The sequence below is a fragment of the Lutra lutra genome, chromosome 17 (genome assembly GCF_902655055.1).
Source record: "Lutra lutra chromosome 17, mLutLut1.2, whole genome shotgun sequence".
NCBI lineage: Eukaryota > Metazoa > Chordata > Mammalia > Carnivora > Mustelidae > Lutra > Lutra lutra.
The window spans coordinates 51758770-51785465 of NC_062294.1; the positions used below are offsets into that span (position 1 = coordinate 51758770).

At 45.4% G+C, this 26696-nt stretch overlaps 1 protein-coding gene across 12 annotated transcripts; it reads left to right on the plus strand.

Annotated features, from left to right (window-relative positions):
- The first annotated feature begins 304 nt into the window (after positions 1 to 304).
- Positions 305 to 26267, plus strand: ZNF114 (zinc finger protein 114). 12 transcript variants are annotated; one of them, XM_047711471.1, is made up of 7 exons: positions 319 to 420; positions 4933 to 5034; positions 17099 to 17166; positions 18172 to 18353; positions 18858 to 18943; positions 21906 to 22032; positions 24023 to 26267. In XM_047711471.1, the coding sequence occupies exons 5-7, from the start codon at positions 18941 to 18943 to the stop codon at positions 25024 to 25026; spliced, it is 1134 nt and encodes a 377-aa protein (XP_047567427.1). In that variant the 5' UTR covers positions 319 to 420; positions 4933 to 5034; positions 17099 to 17166; positions 18172 to 18353; positions 18858 to 18940; the 3' UTR covers positions 25027 to 26267. The 12 variants fall into 12 exon arrangements, with proteins under 12 accessions (XP_047567421.1, XP_047567425.1, XP_047567424.1 ...); XM_047711466.1 differs by lacking the exon at positions 18172 to 18353; XM_047711465.1 differs by lacking the exons at positions 17099 to 17166; positions 18172 to 18353 and having other exon boundaries at positions 305 to 420.
- The last annotated feature ends 429 nt before the right edge of the window (positions 26268 to 26696 follow it).

Sequence of the window (26696 nt, forward strand, 5' to 3'; positions counted from 1 at the left end):
TGAACCATGAGAGACTATGGACTCTGAAAAACAATCTGAGGGTTTTGAAGGGGCAGGGAGTGGGAAGTTGGGTGAGCCTGGTGGTGGGTATTATGGAGGGCACGTATTGCATGGAGCACTGGGTGTGGTGCATAAACAATGAATTCTGGTACACTGAAAAGAAATTAAAAAAAAAAAAAAAAAGAGGTAGGCAGTCAGCGGGAGGCAATCCACAGCTGATAGACACTCTGGTTTGTCCCTCCCTCCCCCAAGGCCACACCTCCTGCTCTTTTCCGGCTGTGCTTACCAGCTAAACCTCAGTCTCCCCAGGGTGCAGAACGGAGAAGGCGGGTCTGTTGGCTCCGACATCCCCAGGCTGCTCTAAATTCCGTTCCTTTGGAGAAGGAGGACCCCAAAGGGAAGGGACGGAGGCTGAATCAGGTGAGAAGTAATGAACCTCCCCTTGTTAAATGAAGAAATCCTGCCTCCTGTTACTTATAACCTAATGCTCTCCCAGGGAGACGTGGGGTTACTGTGATTCTATTTTATTTTATCTTGCAAGACTTTATTTTTAAGTAATTGCTACTCCCAACGTGGGGCACGAACTCACAACCCGGAGATCAAGAGTTACCTGCTCTAGGGGCTGAGCCAGACAGGCCCCGCACTGATACTCAAAGGCAAATGTTTCTATAATAATGATTTTTACATTAATGTTTATGCTGGTGATATTCATAATTTTGAATTGTGCATGTAATACTATAATTATGACAAGGAAACTCTATTTTTTATTTTTTTAAAGATTTTATTTATTTAGGGGTGCCTGGGTGGCTCAGTGGGTTAAAGCCTCTGCCTTCCGCTCAGGTCATGATCCCAGGGTCCTGGGATCGAGCCCCACATCGGGCTCTCTGCTCTGCAGGGAGCCTGCTTCCCCCTCTCTCTCTCTGCCTGCCTCTCTGCCTACTTGTGATCTCTGTCTGTCAAATAAATAAATAAATAAATAAAATATTTTTAAAATAAATAAATTTTAGAATAGAAGAATAGGGGCATCTGTGTGCCTCAGTCGTTAGGCGTCTGCTTTCCGATTGGGTCACGATCCCAGGATCGCGGGATCGACCCCACTTAGGGCTCCCTTCTTGTCGGGAAACCTGCTTCTCCCTCTCCCACTCCCCTTGCTTGTGTTCCCTTTCTCGCTGTCTCTCTCTCTCTCTCTGCCAAATAAATAAAATCTTTAAAAATAAAATAGAATAAAAATAGAAGAATATAGGGTACCATTATGAGGTTGGCCAGTGACAAAGGTGACGAAGGATTGCGCAGAGAGCGGAGCAACGAACGGGGCAGAATCGGTTCACTCTCCCAGGGAGGAGAGGGGCCGGACACCCAGAGAAATATCAGCTGAGTTCCTGTCAGGCTGGGCCCTTTAAGGGGTTTGAAGAACGTAAGAGGTTTGCCTCTGCACCCACCGGAGGTCTTGGCGGACTCAGCAGGGGGTAGCCAGTGTTCCGGGCTCTGTCTGGGATGTGGGTTGTGGTCTCGCTAGAGAAGAAAGTGTTTTGGACTTGGTGCCTACTTTCCAACAATGTGGGGCACCGAGACCACCAGAAACAGAGAGTTCAGGGTCAAGTGCAGACACTTGGGAGTTTCGCTTGTAAGTGTGGCTGGGGGACAGGGAGGGCGGTGCTTTGAATAGATTGCATTCAATGGTCGTATTGGCTTCAGTGCAAAAGATCCCTAAATTTGCATGTTACAATTTTCCTTTTATTTAAAAAAAAAAAGTACATATGTTTGTCGCCTTGTGCTTTCTATTTTCCGGGTAAACAAAATGAAACCTTTATTTTTCCCTATCTGACTTTCATTGTACATTAATTGGACAATATCATGTGTGTGTCACTACTGATACATTTTGATTTGTTTCTACCATATATTTTATGATTTCTATTTTGCCTTATTTTAGAATTCTTTCTTTACCGTTTCTTTTTTTAATTTTTTAATTTATTTTTTTAAAACATTTTATTTATTTATTTGACAGAGAAAGAGATCACAAGTAGGCAGAGAGAGAGGGAGAAGCAGGCTCCCAGCTGAGCAGAGAGCCGGATGCGGGCTCCATCCCAAAACCCTGAGATCATATGACCTGAGCCACCCAGGCACCCCAGTATGGGAATGTTTAGACCACAAAAACTTGAAACTACCCAAAGGTCCTTCAGTGGCTGAATGGATAAACTCTAGTATGTTACTCAGAATAAACAGTAATGAAGTTTTCAAACAGTCATGCATATGGCAAATCTCACATGCCTCCTACCCAGGGGAAGAAAACCCTGTCTCAAAAGCCTTTGCGTTGTGGTACTGTGTTTAGGACAAGTTCTAGGAAAACTGGGGAGATAGAGAATAGATGAGTGGTTGCCAGGACTAAGGACGGAAGATGGCCACAAGGGGGCAGCCCAAGAAAACGTTTCCACTGCGTCAGAGTCCCTCCTACCTTCTGTCTGGCAGTGGCTTTGAAACTGCGTTGTCAAAACTCAGAGCTGTATCCTCAAAAGCATGAATTTTACTAAATGTAAATTTTGTGGGTTTTTTTTTTTTCATTTTATTTTTAAGTGATATCTACACCCAACGTGGGGCTTGAACTCCCAACCCAGAGATCAAGAGTCCACAGATCCAGTGACAGCCAGCCAGGCGTCCCTAAATGTAAATTTTAAAGCAAACTTTAAATAGGGAGTCCAGGGCGCCTGGGTGGCTCAGTGGGTTAAGCCGCTGCCTTCGGCTCAGGTCATGATCTCGGGGTCCTGGGATCGAGTCCCACATCGGGCTCTCTGCTCAGCAGGGAGCCTGCTTCCCTTCCTCTCTCTCTCTGCCTGCCTCTCTGCCTACTTGTGATCTCTCTCTGTCAAATAAATAAATAAATAAAAATCTTTAATAAATAAATAAATAAATAAATAAATAGGGAGTCCAGAACTGTTGAAAATGACATAATACAGCTGATTCATGGACTCTTGATTATTTTTATGATTATCTCAAATTCGAATTTGTCTTTTGGCCGTCTCCCAAAGGAGTCAAGAACTTAGTAACATAATCCTCTTAATTCAGTGGTTCCCGAGGTTGTCCCCACAAAGAAACTCCCCATATGTCCCTCCTCCAGCCCCTGGTAATCGCTAATCTGCTTTCCGTCTCTATGGTTTGCTTCTTCTGGACATTGATGACTGGTTTCTTTCCCTTAGCATAAGGTTCATACATGTGGAAGGACATAGCAATACTTCATTCCTTTTTCGGGCTGAATAATATTCCATTGTATCGATAAGCACGTTGTGTTTACTCACTCATGGACCTTTGGGTTGTTTCTACCTTTTGGCTTTCTATCTTCATAGTCCTACTATGAATATTCATGTACAAGTTTTTCTATGAAGACCTGTTTTCATTTCCCGTGGGTATGTACCTAAGAGTACAATTGCTGAGTCATGGAAATTCTGTTTAACTTGGGTTTTGGGCGGTTTTTTAGATTTCCTTCCCCCCACCATAACTTATAGAGAGAGATGGGATGGGGAGGGGCAAAGGGAGAGGGGGAGAGAGAATTTTACGTACGCTCCATGCCCAGGTAAAACCCAATATGGGCTTTACATGTCTGGATCCCAGGACCCTCAAGATCATGGCCTGAGCTGAAATCAAGAGACAGGTGCTTAACCAGCTGAACCACCCAGGTGCTCCATAGATTTCTTTTTTTTTTTTAATTGTATTTATTTATTTGTTAGAGAGAGCACAAGCATGGGGAGCAGCAGGCAGAGGGAGAGGGAGAAGCAGACTCCCTGCTGAGCGAGGGTACTGATGCGGGACTTGATCCCAGGACCCTGAGATCATGACCTGAGCCGAAGGCAGATGCTTAACCGACCAAGCCCCCCACGTGTCCCCATAGACTTCTTTTTTAAAGTAATGTCCACACTCAATGTGGGGCTTGAACTTACAATCCCCGAGATCAAGAGTTGTGTGCTCTACCCACTAAGGCAGCCGGGTGCCTCTCCATTTAACTTTTTAAGGAAACCTGGGGAGTGAGTTTCTCGGGATCTTGGGAATTTTTCAAAGGTGACGCCAATGCGAGGGCAAGGTTTGGAATCGCTGCCCTAGGACACGCATTCTGATCAGATTTTAACATGCAACCCTCCTAATTAAGCACACATTTGGTAGACGAGATCTCCACATTATCCCGCAGGGCATTTGAGAAATATGCTTTGGTGTTTCTTATGGTAGGATTCACCATTTGGAGAACGTCAATGGGAACCCAAACTGGGGTGATAATATCCAAGATTGTGGATGGTTTTCAAATGTCCAAATCACCCACAGGACGTATCAGAAAGTTGTGTTAGTGATCCCTATAGTGAGGTTCAGATTTTGGAAAAGGTAGAAAAAATGATCATCGTCAGTGACTTCATTTATGAATGATACATTTCTTCATATGACTGCCAAGGTCCTTGCTCAGTGGCCAACACATCCTTCCAAGCAGAGAGCAGTGTCAGATGTTAATTCCCCAGGACTGGTTTGCAGGAGGCAGGGAGGGGGAGGTGATGTGTCCGTTCAGACCTTGCACATCTGGGAATCATGGTGTCCTCCCACTTGGTCTGAACTCTTGTAGCCGAAGTTCGGCTACAGGTACAGTAGGACCCCATGAAGGGGTCTTGGCCCATGCCTAGAAAGCCTCCCACCCTCTGTGAACTGCTCAAATACTGATGTCCCAAGAACTACTTTTCTCTGGGAACTGGCTTTCCATTTCACATCTGGGAAATAACCACTCAGAATGTTATCCTCCAGGAGTGCCTGGCTGGCTCCGTGGGTGGAGCATGTGACTCTTGATCTCAGGGTTGTAAGTTCGAGCCCCACATTGGGTACACAGATTACTATAAAATGTTTTTTTTAGAGAAGGAGGAGAACAAGGAGAACAAGAAGAACAAGAATGTTGTCCTCTGATTCCAGGCAAGGGCCATAATCTGAACCCTGAAGATGATGAGCATTTCAAAGCAAGGATGAAGGAAATGCCTGTTTCACTCAAAAATATCATTAGAATCAGTGAGACAGGTAAGATACTATACCATCTTCTTTTTTTTTTAATTATCTTTAGAAAGGTTTACGTATTTGAGGGAGAGAGAGCCCAAGCAGGGGGAGCGGCAGAGGGAGAGCGAGAAGCGGGCTCCCCGCTGGACAGGGAACTGGGCTCAGGACTCAATTCTAGGACTCTGAGATGAGCCCAAGCAAGAAAATGTGCCTGGTGACCAGGGACCAATTTGGGAGTTCTAGATCATTCCATTTTATTGCAGTGCTTCTTGCCAGAAAATATTATTCACGTCTTATCCAAATAACTGGATTTTTACCACCAAAAAAAATTCCTTTTTTCTTGAGTATATGTTTGCCTCCGAGTTTCCATTATAACACAGTGTTCTTTGGCCACATATCAGTAGTATGGCAGATTTGTCAATCAGTGAATTTCTGGGAATTTATACTTTGGAGAGTAAGAACTTCGGAAAGAGTTGGAATTACCAATTAATTGGGGGGCAAAAGGTTGAGTGATGAGACAGATTGGATCTTTAAACAATTTTGCTATGATCACCCCTATGGCTGCATTTGGCCATGGTGTTGGGACTGGGGTCATGAGGGAAATCCCAGCTAATTTTTTTTTTTTTTTGAGGATCTAGTGTCAGACCCGATTCCAGAAACATCACGTGTGGGGGTAAAATCTAACTAGGAAGTAGATGTCATTTTTTTGTGATGAGTTAAGAAAGTCAGAAAATTGAAAAAAGCGAAAGAAAAAAAAAAGCCTCTGTCACCATCACATAATCAAAAACAGGAGCCAAGATTATATCTAGAATAGTGCAGTCCAATAGAATTTTCTACAGTGATGAAGATGTGCCCCATCCATGTTGTCCAGTGCAGAAGCCACGAGCCAGCTGTTACTAGTGAGCACTTGAAATATGACTCGTGTAACTGAGAAACTTGAATTTAAATTCAAGTTTAAACTTGCACCTGGGTGGCTGAGTGTTTAAGCATCTGCCTTCCACTCAGGTCGTGTCCTGGGATCCAGCCCCGCATCAGGCTCCCTGCTCAGTGGGGAGCCTGCTTCTCCCTCTCCCACTCCCCCTGCTTGTGTTCTCTCTCTGTGTGTGTCAAATAAATAAAATCTTTTTAAAAAAAGAAAAAGAAAGAAAACGCTGTTGGAGTAGCTGCCTTCCCCCAGAGTTTGTGTAGAGAGATTCACCCGTGAGAATTTTTCAAATGCACATTTACTTTCTTTGGCATTTTAGCTACTCCCCTGTCTCTGTTGGTTTTTTCTTTTGTGAAGACAGATAAATGCTTCGTGCATTTGGAAGATATACGCGTCCAGATCTATCATGGACTTGACGCATCGTCAGAATCATCCACAGGAAGACAAATTCGCCTTTGCTTTCTGATGCGGTCCCGATTTTCTCTCTCCCCTGTGTGATCCACAGGTCCTGGCTTTTCTCCCACTCACATTCCTGGCTCGTTTTTGTTGATCCTGTATTTCTCAATCTTTATGTAAATTTAATTAAAGCATTTAATAGAAATGTCTTTGGAGCTCATTACCATGTTACGGTAGCCAGAATAATGGCCCTCCAGAGATGCCCATGCCCTGACCCCCAAAACCTGTGGATCTGTCCCCACACATGGCGAAAGGGATGGGTGGCCAAGATGATTAAAATGAAGACTTTGAGATGGAAGGTTATCCTGCATTTTCTGAGCGGATCCGTGGGATCACCAGGGTCTGTGTAGATTTGAGAGGGAAGCAGGAGTGTTGGTCACAGACGTCACGGTGGAAGCATGGTGGGTAGATTCACTTTCAAGATGGAGGAAGGGGCCATAACCAGGGAATCCAAGCAGCCTCTAGGCGTAGGGAAATCGAGGAAGGAAACGGATTCTCCTTGGGTGAAAGTTCCAACCCTCTGAACACGGGGTTGGTTCCCCTGGCAACCATCCACATCCTTCTGGGCTTTCTGGCAGTCGCCTCATTAGCATAACAAAAACACATTTATCAGCCTTATGGGAAATTCCAAGGATTTTTAGAAGCTCTGTGCCCCACCGGATAGAAGGCTGATGTAGATCAGCTCGATATGATTTCAAATCCCACTTATTTATGACAAAAATGAAATTGTCCCCCCCCCCATTTTTTGTAAGCTCCAGGCCCAACGTGGGGCTTGAACTCATGACCCTGAGACCAAGAATCAACGTGCTGTACCAACTGAGCCAGCCAGGGGTCCCCCAAAATGAAATTGTTCTTAAGAGTAAAATCGTCTTGGGGGGCCTGAGTGGCTCAGTTGGTTCAGTGACTGCCTTAGGTTCAGGTCCTGATCCCAGATCCTGGGATCCAGCCCTGCGTAGGGCTCCCTGCTCAGTGGGTGGGGAGCCTGTTTCTCCCTCTCCCTCTGCCTGCCACTCCCCTGCTTGTGCCCTCTCTCTCTGTATCAAATAAATAAAATCTTTAAAAAAAAAAAAAGTAAAGTCATTTTGCTCGAAGAGTGAAGGACAGGATGTGGTCATGTCATCCGTTGTCACTGGGAAGCTCTCTGTAGCTTAGCTTCAGAGGAAACCCGCCAGGGGCTTTATCAATAAAAATGTAAAAGCAACTGGTGACCGGGGACGTTTAGATCAGTGGAAACTGTTGCATCTGGGCAAGGAGACTGTTTGCTCTAAGTAGCTAGCTTAAGGACTCTGAGGACCTTTGGACGATTAGCTTCTGCTAAGGTCAAGGCACCTCGGTTCCCAACCGGTGGAGACGGAACAGCGCCTCCCAAAGGCTGTCCGCGCAGGTGCTAAGCAAGAGAGAGCTCTGGCCTCAGGGGACTTTGGCTTTTGTCCTAGCAGATGGGCGTCAGCTCACCGGAGTACAACGGCTATAAAAATACACCTCAATTGAACGACTTTATTCCCTTTCATCTCCCCTTGCCTGGAACTGGTGTGATTGATCTGCCATTGGTTTAGACTGTGTTATTTCTTTTTTTTTTTTTTAAGATTTTATTTATTTATTTGACAGACAGAGATCACAAGTAGGCAGAGAGGCAGGCGGGGGGGGGGGGGGGGGAGCAGGCTCCCCGCTGAGCAGAGAGCCCGATGCGGGGCTCGATCCCAGGACTCTGGGATCATGACCTGAGCCGAAGGCAGAGGCTTAACCCACTGAGCCACCCAGGCGCCCCTGTGTTATTTCTTTATTGGCTTCCTGGAGACATTAACCTATATGCTGTTGGCTTGCGAACTTACTAGGATTTCTCGCAGTGGCCCTGTGTTAAATAAGTTGCTGGCAAAGACAAAGTCAATCTCCGAGCATCAATTTGCCTCCCGAAACAAAACAAAGACCGCACATATATCTCTTATATATTTTTAAAGAGTTTTTATTAATTTTTTGAGAGAGAGCCCAGAGAGAGTGAGAGGGAGAAGACGACTCCCCGCGGAGCAGAGAGCCTGATATGGGGCTCCATCCTAGAATCCCGAGACCATGACCAGAGCTGAAGGCTGATGCTTAACCGACTGAGCCACCCCGGTGCCCCCCCCAACTCCTTTTTCAATAAAACTTAGCCCTCATGCATAAAGCAAGATCAATTAACGTAGATACGAAAAGACCCTGCTTTGGAATGTCAGGATAGAGGAGAAAATCCTTAACTGCCTTGGGGGAACTTCCGGCTTCTTTTATGCTGCATTTTATTTTCAAAGTGGATCACTTTCAAATCAAGGAGGCCATAGGATGATACAAAATCATTTTCCATTTCTTAAGTGTCATTAAGGAACGGAGTTACCGGATCTGTGGTGTTTGTGTTTTCTTGCACTATCTTCCCACAATGAGGAGGAAAGACTTCGCCTCTTCCCTCTTAGGTTTGATGTAGAAAAAACATTAGGGTTCAAAACCGATGGCCAAGAAAGAATTCTTGAGGTGTGTTTAGTGCCAAAAGGTGATTTTATTAAAGCACACGGACAGGACCCTTGGGCAGAAGGAGCGGCACTGGGGACAGGAGTGGCCTATTATATACTTTCAAGCTGGGAGGGAGTTGGGGATAGTGTAAGTCTCTAAGGAATTTTGGAAGCAAGGTTTCCAGGATCTCGATGAGGGCTACCTATTGTTGGGAAAAGATCTTTTATTACCATCTAATAAAACCTTAGTCATGAGACCCTTCAGATGTACATTGGTGGGCCATGTGCTTGGGGGATATGTGCCAACGTGTATCTTGAGGGTAGAGATAAAGGAAGTTTCCAAAGGAATTTTTACATGTTAAAGTAGACTTTAAGGATCCTGAGGGTCAGGCTAAGATTGTCCTTTGCCCTTAGCGAAGTGTTAACATCAAGGTAGCTGAATTTCTAGAGGAAGGTCACTCTGCCTGTTTCAAGGACTTATCAGGCTATAGGTAGTGGGGAAATTTAACATTTCTTTTGCCTTTCTTTCCCACATCAGGTTAAGCACCAGGGGCCTGCAAATTAAATAACAAAAGACAGATACATGGGAGAAAAGGCACAGAATTTTTATTAATAGTTTCGTGCTCGGTAGTTCATTGGAAAGAAGTGAAACTCGAGCAGTAGGAAAGAGGGTTTGGACCTTAAGGAAGAAGACCTAGTGAGGGAGGGGACTAGGAAATGGGGGGGGGGCGCTAATGGAAGATACGGGCTCTTTTAGTAGTGTCAATTTATGCAAATTAGTCTTTGTGTTGACTCCCCCACCTTCCACAATAAGAGTCCTTTTTCTCTCCCTGGTACAGAGCTGGGGGCAGGGGAGCGCAGGGGGTAGAGGTACCTTCCCCAAAGAGAAATTTATGGTTTGCTTTCAGTCATTTAAGGGAAGGAGAGAGCTCTTCTTGCATGAACCCATTCTCGATTGCCTTCAGCTCAAAATAATCCTTACCCCCAAAGTGACGTATTCTGGAGTGGCATTTCCTTTTTCTCCCCCACCTTTTTGGAGATATTACTGACATATAATATTGGTAAGTTTAAGGTGTACAACGTAATTGATGCTGGGCAGTTGAGTTCAACAGTGAAGAAAGAATTCTGGCTTGATTGGTGGAGCAGGGACTCGAGCTCAGGGTTGTGAGTTCAAGCCCCATGGTGGAGATAGAGATTACTTAAAAATAAAATCTTAAAAAAAAAAAAAGAGGAAGAATTCTTGAGATATTTTATGGTACAAAGAAGGTGCTTTTATTATAGCCTGGGGACAGGACCTGTGGGCAGAGACTGCATGTGGCTCAGTCGGTTAAGCGTCTGCAGGATTGAGCCCCACATCTGACTCCTTGCTCAGCAGGAAGCCTGCTTCTCCCTCTGCCTGTTCTGCTGCTCTCCATGCTTCTGTCCTCTCTCTGACAAATAAATAAATAAAATCTTTAAAAAAGAAGGAAAGAAACTGCATGAGGGTGTTAAGGTGGGAATGATTATATATTCTTGAGTTGGGGGTAGGCAGGTAGAGGTCACACAGTCTCTTAAGGGATTTCCCTTCATTAAACAAGTCTTAGAGGGTCCTGGAGGCCTGGGGATTGTTAAGGTCAGGTTGCTTTCCGTCTCCAGCCAAGCATTTACATTAAGGCCGCCACAAGTCCCTTGAGGACTGTCCTCAATCTGCCTCAGATATTTATCAGTGGGATTTAATTTTATCTGCGTTTCTCTTCCCTTCATTCTCCTTATCATCATGATTTTATAGGGAAGGAAAGGCCTTCCAACTGGACTAAGAATTAAATTTACATGAGACAGGGGTGCCTGGGTGGCTCAGTGGGTTAAAGCCTCTGTCTTCGGCTCAGGTCATGATCTCAGGGTCCACATCCTGCTCTCTGCTCAGCAGGGAGTCTGCTTCCCCCCTCTCTCTCTGCTCGCCTCTCTGCCTACTTATGATCTCTGTCTGTCAAATAAATAAATAAAATCTTTTTTAAAAAAATAAATAAATTTACATGAGACAGATGAACAAGAAAACAGATTTGTGTTGTGGATTCACAAAAGGCCCATAATGAAACTGAGACCTAGAGAAATGACCAAGGCAAGCAGTTTGTATCCTTTTTTTAAGCAAAGAGACCATACATTTGTGAGGAATTTATAGGATAAGGAAAATAGGTGTTTGGGAGTTTTGATTCAGAAGGAATTTGTTTGGGGGGTTGGTTTTTGTTGTTTTTGTTTTGTTTTGTTTTGTTTTTCTGTGTTTTTTTTTAAGATTTTATTTATTTATTTGACGGGGCAGAGATCACAAGTAGGCAGAGAGGCAGGCAGAGAGAGAGGAGGATGCAGGCTCCCTGCTGAGCAGAGAGCCCGATGCGGGGCTCCATCCCAGGACCAGGACCTGAGCCGAAGGCAGAGGCTTTAACCACTGAACCACCCAGGCACCTCTGTTGTTTGTTTTTTAAAGATTTTATTTATTTATTTATTTATTTTTTTAAAGATTTTATTTATTTATTTGACAGAGAGAAATCACAAGTAGGCAGAGAGGCAGGCAGAGAGAGAAGAGGAAGCAGACTCCCTGCTGAGCAGAAAGCCCGATGTGGGGCTTGAACCCAGGACCTGGGATCACGACCTGAGCCGAAGGCAGCGGCTTAACCCACTGAGCCACCCAGGCGCCCAAAGGTTTATTTATTTGACTGAGAAAGAGAGAAAGGACACAAGCAGAGGGAGTAGCAGACACAGGGAGAGGGAGAAGCAGTCTCCCCGCCCAATACAGGACTCAATCCTGGGATGGTGTAATCATGACCTGAGCCTAAGGCAGACATTTAACAGACTGAGCCACCCAAGGGCCCCATGGTGCAAATGCCGTAGAAGGAATTTGAAGAGGAATTAGGGCCAAGGTAGACCAGGAGAAAAGGAACAGGTTTTATTTTTACATTGTTCTGGGCTTTAAAGTCCGGATCCTATGATAAGGGTGTCCTTTTACATCTTAGTGCAGGGAGGGTATCTTTCAAATGGAAGATTTATTTCCAGCTTTCAGCCGGACAGAGGAGGGTTTGAGTGTCCTTGCATTGGCTGTTTCTTTTTTTTTTTTTTTTTAATTTTTATTTATGTATTTGAGAGAGAGAGAGATCACAAGTAGGCAGAGAGGCAGGCAGAGAGAAAGACAGGGAAGCAATTCCTTGCTCAGCAGAAAGCCGGATTCGGGGTTCGATCCAAGGACCCTGGGATCATGACCTGAGCCGAAGGCAGAGGCTTAACGCACTGAGCCACCAGACGCCCCGTAATGGCTGTTTCTTAACCAACAAACCTGGCTGCCTAGCTTGCTCAATCCTTAGAGTGTGTGGCTCTTGATCTCAGGGTTGTGAGTTCAAGCCCCACAATGGGTATAGAGACTACATGAAAAAAAGAAAAAAAAGCTTAAAAGAAATAGGGGCGCCTGGGTGGCTCAGTCAGTTAAGTGTCTGCCTTGGGCTGAGGTCCTGATGTTGGGGTCCTGGGATTGAGCCCCTGAGTTGGGCTCCCTGCTCAGTGGAAAGTTTGCTTCTCCCTCTGTCCCTCCCCTGGCTTATGCTCTCCATCGCTCTGGAATAAATAGATAAAATCTTTTTAAAAAGATAACTTTAAAAATAAATAAATTAGGGCGCCTGGGTGGCTCAGTGGGTTAAGCCGCTGCCTTCGGCTCAGGTCGTGATCTCGGGGTCCTGGGATCGAGTCCCGCATCGGGCTCTCTGCTTGACAGGGAGCCTGCTTCCCTCTCTCTCTCTCTCTCTCCGCCTACCTGCCTCTCTGTCTACTTGTGATCTCTCTCTGTCAAATAAATAATAAATAAAATCTTTAAAAAATAATAATAATAAATAAATAAATTAAATAATCAATATACCAAAGTGGTACTTTTTGGGGTGGCCTGCCCTTGGCCCCTACAATTTGGTAGACACATATATTGCAAAATGATTATGGGGAAAGCAAATTCTGATCCTTTGTGCATCTGATCCCTGGGACATCTCAAGTGACCTCCAGGGGGAATCTGGAACAGGAAGAACCAGGAAACCAGTTTAGCAAGGCACGCTAGCAATACTTTTAACATAACAATCTTGGCTTGGAAGTGTACAATTTCATGAAGTGTGGTTATTTTTCTTTTTTAGGGAAACTCTCTACCCAACGTGGGGCTCAGACTCAGACCCTCCACTGAACCCACCAGGTGCTCCAGGGGTAGTTTTTTGTTTGTTTGTTTTAAAGTATTTGGAGCACAAAGTGGGGGCTTGAACTTAGGACACTGAAATCAATACTGTGAGCTAAGATCAAGTCAGATGCTTAACTCTAGGAGCCACTGGGGGCACCCCTCTAGGGATAGAGAATTTCTGAAGTCATTATTTTGTGAAAATGCATAAAGGGAAAGCTCACGAAAATGGAGACAGGCGGCCAGAAGGGGGAGCTCTTGCGCTGCCCTAAAGACTTACCTGGAGGTAGTTTATTTGGGGGAAAAGTTGAACAGAGGGAACAAATGTGGGGGCACTGGGGAAAATGAAATAGGAAAAGGGGGGAAGCCAAGCCAAGGCTAGAATATCAAACTGGTTCCCTCTTTAAACAGCAGTGCAACGGCAATTCTGGACATCTTTTGAGGAACCACATAGAACGTACCCTGAAGGGCTCCAACAAGAGGGCAAACGGCTGCGGCTTTTTCCTCACTGGTTCCCGTCACCCCTCAGTCAGATGATGCTGAGAGTCTTACACCTTCCCACGTTCTGGTTTGCACACACGACAGCGTTAATGGCCACACGGGGTCCCCCAGGGCTGCTCCCTGCAAAAGCAGAGAAAGTCTGGGGTGATGCATGAGATGAAAATCATCTTTAGAACTAATTTTTTATTCATTTTTATGAATAATCTCAGATTATACACAGTTGAAGTAAAGAGCAAAGACCTAGAGGGTTGGTAAGGGAAGAAAATCCAAAATGATGTGTGACGTATAAGTGAAGGGGATATAAAAAAGAAAAGGAAAGGGGGGCTGGCTCAGTCAGTGGAGTATCTGACTCTTGATCTCAGGGTTGTGATTTGGAGCCCCAGGTTGGGTGTACAGAGATTACTTAAAAATAAACTATTAGGGGCGCCTGGGTGGCTCAGTGGGTTAAGCCTCTGCCTTCAGCTCAGGTCATGATCTCAGGGTCCTGGGATCGAGCCCCGGATCAGGCTCTCTGCTCAGCAGGGAGCCTGCTTCCCCACCCCTACCCCGCCTGCCTCTCTGCCTAATTGTGATCTCTCTCTCTGTCAAATAAATAAATAAAATCTTTAAAAAGATAAATAAATAAAATAAACTATTTTTAAAAATCTTGGCTGTATTGGGGAGGGAGCTAAGAAGAGCCTCTTACCTTTAAAGGAATAAAAAATGATAGTGACAGCTGAATTCCCAATAAAAAGATCGGACCACAGAGAAGGTTCAGAGTGATGTCTTGAAAGTGTGAAGGAGAAAGTACCAACCCAGCATTCTATACTCAGTAAAAATATCCCTAAGAATAAGAAGGAAATGGACCATTTTGAGGCAAGAATTTTAGAGAATTTATCACCAGCTGCCTTACACTAAGGGGAAAAAAAAAAAAAAAGAAAAGGAATGCAGATGGAAACAAAAAGATGCAGAAAGGACCAAAGACACAAAGAGAAGAATAAATATCAAGGGAAATTTAAATTAATGTTGGTTGTATAAAACAACAAGGATAACATCATATAGGATTTAAAATGCAAACTGTTCCAAAACACATAACACAGGTAGGCCTATAAATTGTGAGGGAGTAAGTGAATTTAAATTCTAAGGTCTTTACATTATCTTTGATGTATAATCATATGCTAGATATTTATGTCAAGAGTGTATTTTCTGGGACACCAGGCTGGTTCAGTAAGTGGGGCGTGTGACTCTTGATCTTGGGATTGTGAGTTCGAGCCCTGAGTGTTGGTTGTAGAGATTACTTAAAAATAAAATCCTTTAAAAAAATATATATTTTGAGATCTCTAGGGTAAGTGAAAAAAAATTTTAAAGATTGAATAATTTAGAGAGGGATTATAAAATAACCCAAGATTTGGCAAGAAAGTAAAAAAAGGAACACTGGACATTAAGGAGAACATATAAATTAAATTATAAAATGGCAGATTTAAATTCAGTTATATCAGTAACTACATTAAATATAAATGGATTGACTCCAATTCAAAGACAAAGTTTTTCAGATGGGATTTTTTAAGATTCAGTTATTAAAAAATAAAAATAAAAATTCACTTACTACAGAGCTTATAGAAATGTGCTTTAAGTATAATGATACCGAAGAGTGGAAAGCAGAAGTCTTAAAATAAATTATAACATTGAAACACTAAGTTAAAGGGGCGCCTGGGTGACTCAGTCATTAAGCATCTGCCTTCAGCTCAGGTCATGATCCCAGGGTCCTGGGATAGAGCCCCGCATCAGGCTCTATGCTCAGCGGGAAGCCTGCTTCTCCCTCTCCCCCTCCCCCTGCCTGTGTTCCCTGTCTCTGTGTCTCTCTGTCAAATAATAAATAAAATCTTTTTAAAAAAAGGAAATGCAATGCTTTCCTACATTTCCAAGGCAATTAAAAAACAAAATAAAACACTAACTTAAAAAAATTTTGTGTATTTGTACGCCCACTTTTTTCTTAAAATTTTTTTAAAGATTTTATTTATTCATTTGAGAAAGAGAGGACAAGCAAAGGGAGGGGTTGAGGGAGAGGGAAAAGCAGACTCCCCACTGAGCAGGGAGCCCAATCTGGGGCTCATTCCAGGACCTGGAGATCATGACCAGAGCCGAAGGTAGATGCTTAACCATCTGAGCCCCCCAGGTGCCCCTCTTAAGACTTTTTTTTTAAGCAATCTCTACACCCAACCTGAGGATCCAAATCGCAGCCTCGAGATCAGGAGTCCCACGCTCCACAAACTGAACCAACCAGAGGCCCCTGAACACCCGTGTTTATAGCATAATGCACAAAAACCCAAAGGGGAAAACAACCCACATTCCACGAATGGATGAAGGGATAAATCAATGTGGTGTAATCTTATAGTGGAATATTATTCACCAATTAAAAAGAAGCAAAGCATGGATACACACCGTGACATGGATGAACCTTGAAAACATTAAATAAAATGGGGTGTCTGGTGGCTCAGTGGGTTAAGCCTCTGTCTTCAGCTCAGGTCAGGATCTCAGGGTCCTGGGATCAAGCTCTGCATCAGTCTCTCTGCTCAGCGGGGAGCCTGCTTCCCTCTCTCTCTCTCTGCCTGCCTCTCTGCCTACTTGTGATCTCTGTCAAATAAATAAATAAAATCTTTTTTAGAAATTAAATTAAAAAGCCAGACACGAAAGGATAAGTGTTATATGATTCCAGTTCTATGAGGTACTTAGAATTGTCAGAGTCATAGAGGCAGAAGGCAAGTAGAGGTTATTAGGGGCTGGAGGAAAAAGGAAATGGGGACATGAACTAAAATTGTGCTAAGTTAGGACACCTCGGTGGCTCAGTCGGTTAAGCGTCTGTCTCCAGTTCCAGTCATGATTCCAGGGTCCTGGGATCGAATCCTGCATCTGGTTCCTTGCTCCTTGGGGAGCCTGCTTCTCCCTCTCCCTGTTGCTCCCCCTGCTTGTGCTCATGCCCTCTCGCACGCTCTCTCTCTCAGGCATATTAAGAGAATAAAATATTTTTAAGAAATAAAAAGTAGGGGTGCCTGCGTGGCTCAGTGGGTTAAAGGCTCTCCCTTTGGCTCAGGTCATGATTCCAGGGTCCTGGGATCCAGCCCCACATCAGGCTCTCTGCTCCGCAGGGAGCCTGCTTCCTCCTCTCTCTTGGCCTGCCTCTCTGCCTACTTGTGATCTCTGTTTGCCAAATAAATAAAGAAAATCTTTAAAAAATAAAAATAAAATAAAACTATATATATACATATATATATAATAAAATAAAAAGTAAAATAAAATTGTGCTAAGTGACTGATGTCAGCCTTCCGTGACCCTCTCAAGTGACCTCAAGGAAGAATCAAAACCAGAAAAATAAACAACAGTTAAACAGAGGCATACAAGCAACACTTTTAAACAATCAGATAAAAAACATAATGTATTAAGATGACCTGAGGGTCTTTCTTGTGTCTCAGTTGAAATCGGTAAACCTTAATTTTAACAACTGTAACAAGTTATACCTTGTGATGCTCAAGTACTTAGAGAAATGCTTGCAAGCAGATACCCCTCTCCCTTCTGCAGCTAACAAGCTTTGGAGGACCTCTTCAGAGCAATCGGAAAGACTCCTTCCCAGGCTATGGTGAATAAAGGTCGGTTTTCTTGCAATTGGCAGGATTTAGTGTTTAATAGATACAGACGTTTCGTTTGGAAAGAGAAAAACGTTCTGCAGTCAGACAGTGGGGATGATTGCCCAACGGTGGGAATGGGCTTAATGCCACTGAACCAGACCCTTAAAATAGTGCAAGGGTTCATGTGTTATGTATATTTTATCACGACAGAAACTGATTGTAGTGTAGGTGGGGGTAGAGGGAGAGAGAGGAAGAGACAGCGCAGAGGATTCTTAGGACAGTGAAAATACTCGGTGTGAATTTACAGTGGTGGATAGATGTCATCATACATTTGTCCAAATCCCTAGAGTGTACACTGCCGAGAGTGAACCCCAAGGCAAACTATGCGCTTTGGCTGATTACTGTATGTAAGTTCATCTCTGGTTTAAAAAAAAAAAAAAAAGGCATCCTGGAGAGTAATGTTGATAAGGAAGGAGACCATGTTTGGGGCCGGGGAGATACAGGAAATCTCTGTACCGCCTAAGTTTTATTGTAAACCTAATACCGCTTTAAAAATAATGAAGTATTTTTTTTTTAAAAAACGAGTTTAGGGGGTACCCAGCTGGCTCAGTCAGCGGAGCGCGTGGGACTGTTGATCTCTCTTGATCTGGCGAGGGGGTGGGTTGTGAATTCGAGCCCAACCTTGGGCGTAGAGATTATTTTTTGAAAAATGAGTTTAGGAGTTTAGGTATATATTAGTATTAGACAGTGAAAGCTTTAGAGTAGAATGGCATGACTAGAAATGAGACATTTAAGACAAATTTAATTGATTTAATGGACTTTTTGTGGCTCCCTGCCCTTCTTTTCTAGAGTCAGAGGAACGGGCTGGGCTGGCCTCAGTCTTTGGGGGAGGGGCGGAGGGCGAGGACCGGAGAGTGGAGGGGAGGTGACAGGGTGGCGGGAGGAGGGGGCATGTAAATCAGGTCTTGTCGGGGCCCATCCAGAATAAATTCTCCAATTGAGGTTAAACGCTTTATCCCACCGAAGGGTTTCGCAGGGCGCCTGAAGATCACGTGACTCCGGATCCAGGCGTTTTGACGGCAGCGAGGGGAGCTGGGTCGGGACCCTCCCCGGCTGAATTTTAGGCGGCTGTTTTCTTTCGCTGGAATTTGGGAGCGGAGGTCGCTCCTGCTCCTCTCCGGAGGGTCGCTGGTTCAATCCCAGTAACGGTCAGAATAGTATTTTCGGAGGACCGTTCGCGCAAACCTTGTAGCTATCCGTCAGCCAGCGCTCACCGCGTGGGGAAGGTTGCAAAAGGAAAAGAGGGAGGGGGGCCCAAGAGGGAAACCGGGGACCTTCCGCCACACTGTCCTTTTCCAGCTCTGAGAAGTCCTCCTTTGGCTGGGAAGTGGTTCTCATTTCCGGGCGCCCCCAAGGACCAGAAGTGGCTGGGGAGAAAGTTCTGCGGACCCTGGGGTGGGGGGGGGGGAGTCCCAGGGTCCCGCAGGGGTGCAGGTCCCGGGATCCCCTTCCTGTGGCTCCTCCTCCCCCTGCCCCTACCCAATCCCTCAAACCATCCATTTTGAGGAGGGGGTCCGGAAGCAGGTACAAAGGGCCTGGGCCGGACGAGTCTCTGTCGTCGATCCTTCCTTGGGGGGAGGGGGCGGGGGGGCGTCGTTTTGTTTTATTTGTTTCTTTAGTTATTTTTACAGTCCCACTCCTCCTGTCCGCAGCCCTGCAACCCTCTGCCTCGCACAGGGAACGAGCCCTTAGGCTGCGCTGCCCGCAGGCCGGTCCCGAAGTCGGTGTGGTTGAGATGGTGAGTGTGCGCGGTTGTCGCGGAGTCCACACTGCTGGGGGAACCGGGTCGGGTTCCGGGGAGTAGGGAGCTGTTGTCCGGGGAAGCCTGATTCTCTCCGTCCCGGAGGAGAGAAGAGGCCGAGAGTGGCCCACGCGTCGAGCCCTAAATGCGCCTTTCACCTTGCCCCAGGGGGCACTCCCTGGCCGGAGCTGGGGGACACCAGCCTGCGGTGCAGGTGGGGCTGCAGCGGGGCGGGGGGGGGGGGGGAGGCGGGGAGAAGGGCTGCTGTTTGGATCCATGTAAGTCTTGGAGTCCTTTGTGATTAGGGCGAGCTGAAAAATTCTGGGCACAATCAGATCGAGGGGATGGCCATTGGGGTTCTCTTCTGGGGAGAGGGTTGCCGGATTTGAGTAGGGTCCGGGAGCAGTTCTTCCTTTTTGGGGAACTGAGGTCTCGGTTGAGGGCATTTATAAAAGGCCAAGGTGAAAGGAGTTCCAAGGGAGTGGTCAGGATCAAAGCCCCTGGTCTCAACAAGTTGCCTGTTTGTCCTTCACCGACTCCAGGAAGGTCTGTTTCCAGGGAAGCTCGGGGCAGCGGTGGGAACGTGTTTCATCACCTGATGTGGATGTTTTCCTTCTACCTGCTTACCTGAGCCCAGCCAGAACTATGAATTCTCTTTTGGTTTTGTTTTTTGCTTTTCCCACCGTTCCAAACCCCAAGGTGTCTGAGATCAACAGGGACTCTCCGGGAGCCCCAGTTATATGGGTTTGTTACAAGGACAGAGAGAGAACCACCCCAGAGAGGAACCTTGCAAATGAAGGGATGGAGGCATTCATTCCTTACAGGATCAAGAGGTGCAGGGCGGGGAGGGGGATGGGAGGAAGGGGGGAGGATGGAATTCAGGGTAAATGTAACGGCATGCTGGCTTAGATAGGCTCAGGCTGAACTGCGTGCAAAGGAATGATCTGGACCGGACTGTCCCTTGGAAACTACAAGGTCACATAGAGGTGGAATGTTGTGTCCCAAACCCCTTATCTGAAGGTCTGCCCAGAGTTGCCGTTGGAGGCTGCCTCCCGGTCCATGTGACTCAGGACTCCCCCCAGGCAGGAGTGGGATGTACTTTTCTTACTGATAGGATGTCAAACAGCAGCATTTGTGAGGGCTGTGATTTTTAGGGAACAAAGTTTATCAGTGAGTTAGCAAACAAGTAAGCCAGGGGGGCGGCGGGGAGGGGGGGGAAGAGTCCTTTTGACTTTGCTGCTGGTTTCCTCCAGGTCTGATCTCTTCACCTGATGAGTGGTAGGGCGGGTTTGCAGCCTTGTGTTCACGGTGGCGGGGCTGCCTATAATCGCCAGCTTGCCCAGACTCTTAGTAACTTTGTCATACTGAGGGTCGTGTTTCTGTTTGTTTTTTGAAAACCCGAGTTCGCGTGAACCCTGGAGTAGTGAATGCGAGGGGATCTTGGGGACCCCACATAAATGTTTGACATTTTGAAGCCGAAGTAGGATGGATGTCTGTTTCTTAAGAAATGGATTCGGTATATATTTTTTAAAGATTTTCTTTCTTTATTTGTGGGAGAGATTGAGAGAGAGACAGAGAGAGCACAAGCAGGGGGAGCGACAGAGGCAGAGGGAGAAGCAGGCTCCCCCCACCCAGCAGGGAGTCCCGATGTGGGGCTCGATCCAGGACCCCAGGATCATGACCTGAGCCGAAGTCAAACGCTTAACCGACTGAGCCACCCACGTCCCCCAGAATCAGTGTATTTAAGAAGATGTGGGTACTCTGACATCTGGCACATCGTTTGCACCCCTAGGGAATTTTGAAATATGAAAGCCATTAATTAAATCTCTCCAGTGGAAGGAATTTTTATTTTAGTTGGAAAAGATGACTTCAAGCTTAAAAAAAAAAAAAAAGCCAACCTCATCAATTGCATTGTAAATTATTTAATTGTAGGTTGTATTTCGCTTGATAATGTATTTCTGGAATATGTAATAATAGATCAGTGTGTTTAAAAAATTGCAGGTTGGTTGGGGTAGACCTTGAAGGCTTCCTCCATCTGCCCTGCTCGCTCTGTTCAAGGCTCCTGGCTGCCCGGAAGCAGCCACTTCTGTAGATCCTTGCCTGTCTTTTCAAGGTTCCTTATTTTTCCTTTAATTCATGAAAATGAGAAAAGGAGCTCATTGTGCACTCTTCTGCAGCTAGTGTTACAGATTTTAAAAGGCTCAAGTGACCAAATATCGTATGGGGGTCTTCGGAGACCGATATTTATTTATTTATTTATTTACTTGACAGAGGGAGAGAGAGAGATCACAAGTAGGCAGAGATACAGGCAGAGGGAGAAGCAGGTTCCCCGCCGAGCAGAGAGCCCGATGTGGGCTGGATCCCAGGACTCTGCGACCATGACCCAAGCCGAAGGCAGAGGCTCAACCCACTGAGCCACCCAGGCGCCCTTGTGGCCACATTTTAAAAGATTCCTCATGCTTTAGAGATAGGAAATGCACATATTTAAGGATGCAATGCTATGATAGCTGGAGTTTTGTTGACAATAATGTGATAGGAGAAGGGCAGTGAAGGGGGATGGGAGAGGTGGGGATGGGTGGAAACAGGTGGATGGTGGGTCAAGGCTTGATTGCATATCCTTTTCCCTGTATTATGCGTGTTCACACTTTCCATGATTTAACAGCAAATGGTTAGACAGATCTTTTGTACTGCTAAGCTTTTTTCCCCTCTATTTAAAGATTTTAAGCAACCTCTACACCCAATGTGGGGCTCCAACCCCCAACCCCAAGATCAAGAGTCACACATTCCACTGACTGAGCCACCCAGGTGCCCCCTCATGGTACCTCTTTCACATCTTCAAACCACCTTCTTTCCAAATCTTGTCCTATTCACAGGTCCTGGGGGTTAGGACATTGGCATATCTTGGGAGGGGACGCATTTCAGCTCGTAACAGTGCCCCCAAATGGGTGTGTTGTTCTAGGACCTTGTGACCTTCACAGACGTGGCCGTGAATTTCACCAGGGAGGAGTGGGCCCTCCTGGACTCCGGGCAGAGAATTCTCTATAGAGACGTGATGCTGGAAAACTGCAGGAACCTGGCCTCTCTGGGTGAGCATCCCACCCTCCCAGACATGTTCATGGCCAGGACAAATGCGAGTCAGACCCCTTGCTGGGTTCCCAGAGCTGTGCTGAGAAATGAGATGGGACTTGCTGAATAACCAAGACTGGGCCACCGCCCCCCAAGGGGTGGACTAGAGTTCACCCCATGAGACAGGAAATCTGTCCATTGCATTGCATTTTTATTCTCTTCCTGATTAACAGCCCTCGGGAGGTCCTTAGGTGGATGAACATGAAGAACAGAGCATTTCAGTGCATTCATGAGGAAAACAGAGGGACCACTTTGTTGCTCCCTACTCACACTTACTTAGCTCCAGAACCCTGCAGACCACAATGTGCACCCCTATTTCGTAGTAAGCCCTGGCCCTACTCTCTTGAGTCATGCACTGTTGCGTTTCCCGTGACCGGGCATCTCAACTAGGCAAACTGAGTCTGGTCTCCCACTTGGAACAAGAAGCTGGTCTGGGAAGGGCGCAGGGAAATTTTACCTTGTGCACCTGCCTGCTGGGCAGACATGAATCCTTACGAGGAAGGATTTTACAATGTGGAAATGCTGATGAAGAATCCGTTTCATCCATGTGCAAAACAGCTGTGGCTCCTCAGAAAGTTAAATGTAGAATTACTGTGTGACCCAGTAATTCCATTCCTTAGTATCTACCCAAGGGGTTGAAAGCAGATGTTCCAACAGATACAGGTGTGTTCATAGCAGCACACCCCACAGCAGCCACAATGTGGGAATCAACCAACTGTCCATCAACAGATGAATGTACAAATGAAATATGGTAAACAGGTTGCAATATGGACGAACCTCAAACACAGCATCATATTAAGTGAAAAAAGGCAGACACGAAAGACAATGTATTACCTGATTTCATTTATATGAAATATTTAGCATAAGCAAATCTATAGAAACAGAAAGCCAGTTCCTGGTTACCAAGGGCTGGAGGGAAGAACAGGGAGTGGCCGCTTCATGGTCTAGTAGTTCTCCTTCCTTTTGGGGTGATGGAGATGTCCTGGAACTGAGTAGAGTTGCTCTTTGCACCACATGGCCAATGTCCTTGATGCCAATGAAGGGTACATTTTAAAATGGTTACTTTTATATTAAGTGAATTTAATTGCAATTTTTTTTAATTTTTAAGATTTTATTTACTTATTTGAGAGAGAGTGCACAAGCTGGGGAGAGGCAGAAAGAGAGAGGGAGAAGCAGACTCCCCACTGAGCAGGGATACCAATGTGGGGCTCGAGCTCAGGACCCAGGATCATGACCTGAGGTGAAGGCAGATGCTTAACCGACTGAGCCACCCAGGGGCCCTGCCCCTTCATCTTTAAAATTACACATGGACTCTGTCTTGGTCTGTTAGGGCTGCTATGACAGAACACCACAGCTTGGGTGACTTACACATAGACATTTCTCTCACATTCTGGAGGCTGGAAAGTTCCAGGTCAAGGAGCCAGCAGGTTCGTTCCCAGTGAGGTCTCTCTCCCTGGTTTGCAGATGGCCACCTTCTCATTGTGTCCTCACATGGTGGAGAGACAGTGAGTTCTGTTCCCCGGCTCTTGTAAGGACGCTAGTCCCATCATGGGGACCCCACTGTCCTAGCTCATCTCAACCCCATTACTCCCAGAGGCCCCACCTGCAAATACCATCCCATGGCGGTAGTTAGGGCTTCAAGATAGGGTTTTGTAAGAGACACAAATTCGGTCCATGACAGACTCTTTGTCCCATTCTTGCCCACGTGGCATTCCTGATTACGCTCTTAATCCCCACAGAACCCATCACCATCGTCAAGCTCCTGATGCGGCCCAAATCCCTGATGTCTTTCTGCTTCGCTTGCTTGGTCTTCCTTCCCTTTCACATCCCCCTCACATACGCTGAGTGAATGTTTGAAAAGAAACCCACATGGGCGTTTGCCTGTTTTAGCATCTCCAACCCACCTTAACTGTCAACAAAGAACTTAACTTTTGTGTCCCTTTATTTCAGATTTGCTAACGCAACATCAAACCAAAAACTCAACCCCTCAGCCGGACATTCTTGCTAAAAAGACACCTGTTGAAGCAAAGAGAGTGTGCACTGTGAGCCATGCTTCCCGGCCGTCCCAATTGGGAGAAGACTGGAAATGCCACAAAACAAACGAACCACTCACGCAAAGGGAGCAAAAGTTGAAGCAAGTTGCCACTGTACACGATAAAGATGAGTCTCCGGTTAGAATCCATGACTCTCATGATATGAGGGACGACTCTCTGCCTAGCTCATGGAGAGATTCTACAGGAAACCGTATCCAGAAACATGGCTCAGATATTCTGAAACAAAATCTTGCCCTAACCAGTCATCAAAAGATCTACAGAAACAACAAAAATGATAGAGTCTTGCAGCAGAGTGTTGAGACAACCCCATCTGTAGGACATCAGATGGAGCCAGAGTCCAAAATATGGACTGACTGTCAGAACAATGTTCTTCAGACATATAATAATGTCTGCAGGGGGGTGGACATCCATGAATGGGATCCATTTGGAAAAACCTTTGAGGAAGACATTTCCCTTAGGTTATGCAAGACTCCCATGAAGGAGAAGACTTACGAGTCTAATCCATGTGAAATCACCTTCCAAAATAGCTCAACCCATGATGTGCAGAGGCAACCCGATACGGCAGAGGCAAATCATGAGAAGAATCAAGGTGAGAAAACCTCTGTCCACATTGCAAATTCTGACTCACACAGGAAGACTAAGACCAGAGAGGGGAGATATATATGTCAAGATTGTAGGAAAAGTTACGTGCATCTGTCATTCCTTATGAAACACATGGAAATTCACACCGGAGAGAAACCTTATGAATGCAAGACCTGTGGGAAAGCCTTTAGATATACCTTACACCTTAACAAACACTTAAAAAAGCACATTAGGAAGAAGTCCTATAAATGTGAGGAATGTGGGAAAGGCTTCACCAATTCTCACAGATTTAAAAACCATCTGAAAACTCACCGTTGAGGGATGCCTGGTCAGCTCAATGGGGAGAGTGTGCGACTCTTGATCTCGGGGTTGTGAGTCTGAGCCCCATGTCGGGCATAAAGATTGTTTAAATAAATAAATGAGCTTTAAAAATAAATAGACTAAAAATTAAAATTCACAGTTGAGGGGTCCTGTGAATGAAAGGAATGTGAGAAAAGCTTCATTCATTTTCTCAAAATACCAAGCACATAAGGACATGTTAAGGGAACTCAAGTCTTCCCTGAAGGATGAAAATGTGAGAATTCACACATTTACGTATTCACATCTTGTGAAGGTAAGGTCTAGAAAGATTTTACGCCTTCCAGCTTTATGACTTTTTCGTTTTTTATTAACTAGTAATATTTTTTTAAGCAGACTCTGTGCCCAGCATGGAGTCCAACCTGGGGCTTGAACTCACGACCCTGAGATCAAGACCTGAGCTGAGATCAAGAGTCCCATGCTTAATGGACTTAGCCACCCAGGCGCCCTCTTCTTTCATCTTCAATAGACATTTCTTCTCACAGGAGAGAAATGCCATGAATCTAAGGAATGTGGGAAAGCCTTCAACATTGTCTCAACGTAATCCCAACATTATCCCTGTAAGAACTCACACTGCAGAGTAAGGAATGTGGGAAAGACCCCTTTGAACACTTACTCCTTAAGTTACAGCCAGAGAGGTACTGTGATTGTAATAGATAAAAGAAAGCCTTCTGTAAGATGAGTACATAGTTGGAGAGAAACACAGTAAATGTTAAGATTGCTGCTGTTACATCATTTCATCCTTCAACTGGGACCAAAATTTGTGATTCACCAGTTTTTCTTCTCTAATAAAATCCTACAAGATGATGAAAATCCCCCTCTGTGCCCTTGCAACTCTGCCACGTGAATTTCAGTACGTAGCAGATTTGTTAGAATTTACATCCAGATGGTCTCTCCAACATGAACATCGTTTAGACCTCATTTAATTCAGATTGGGGTGTAGTGTGCTCCATGATAAGGCTTTTTTTGGTCAGTTGGCTTTTACTGGTCATGATTCGACTGCTTTATGGTCAGAGGATGTGGTCTTCGTGATGTTGATGTGAGACACGTGTTCTAATGATCATTTCAATCTCCTGCAGCTAATTCTCTCAATTATCTGACCATTTTTCTCATCCTCTTTACTAAGGGTACATAGACTTGTTTTTCCAGAGTTAGCACTGTTGAAGGTTTTTATTTTTTTATTTTTTAAAGATTTTATTTATTTATTTGACAGAGATCACAAGCAGGCAGAGAGGCAGGCAGAGAGAGAAGGAAGCAGACTCCCCGCTGAGCAGAGAGCCCGATGCGGGGCTCGAGCCCAGGACCCTGGGATCATGACCTGAGCCAAAGGCAAAGGTTTAACCCACTGAGCCACCCAGGCACCCCTGTTGAAGGTTTTTAAATGCATTTTCTACTTTTTCTCATAACTGATGGTAGGTAGAGCTTGCATCTTTGACAGAATTCATTGGCTTGGATGCCTAGAAAGCTGTTGGAAAGAGGGGAGTGTTTGTCATTCTTTTTCTCTTAACTAAGTTCCCTTTGCTCTCTCTCCCAGTTACTCTCTGGAAGTTGGATGAAGTTCACTGAATTAGCACAAGCAACTTGAGGATCATAGGGATGGAGGCTATAGCCTCAGTAACACAACCCTCAAA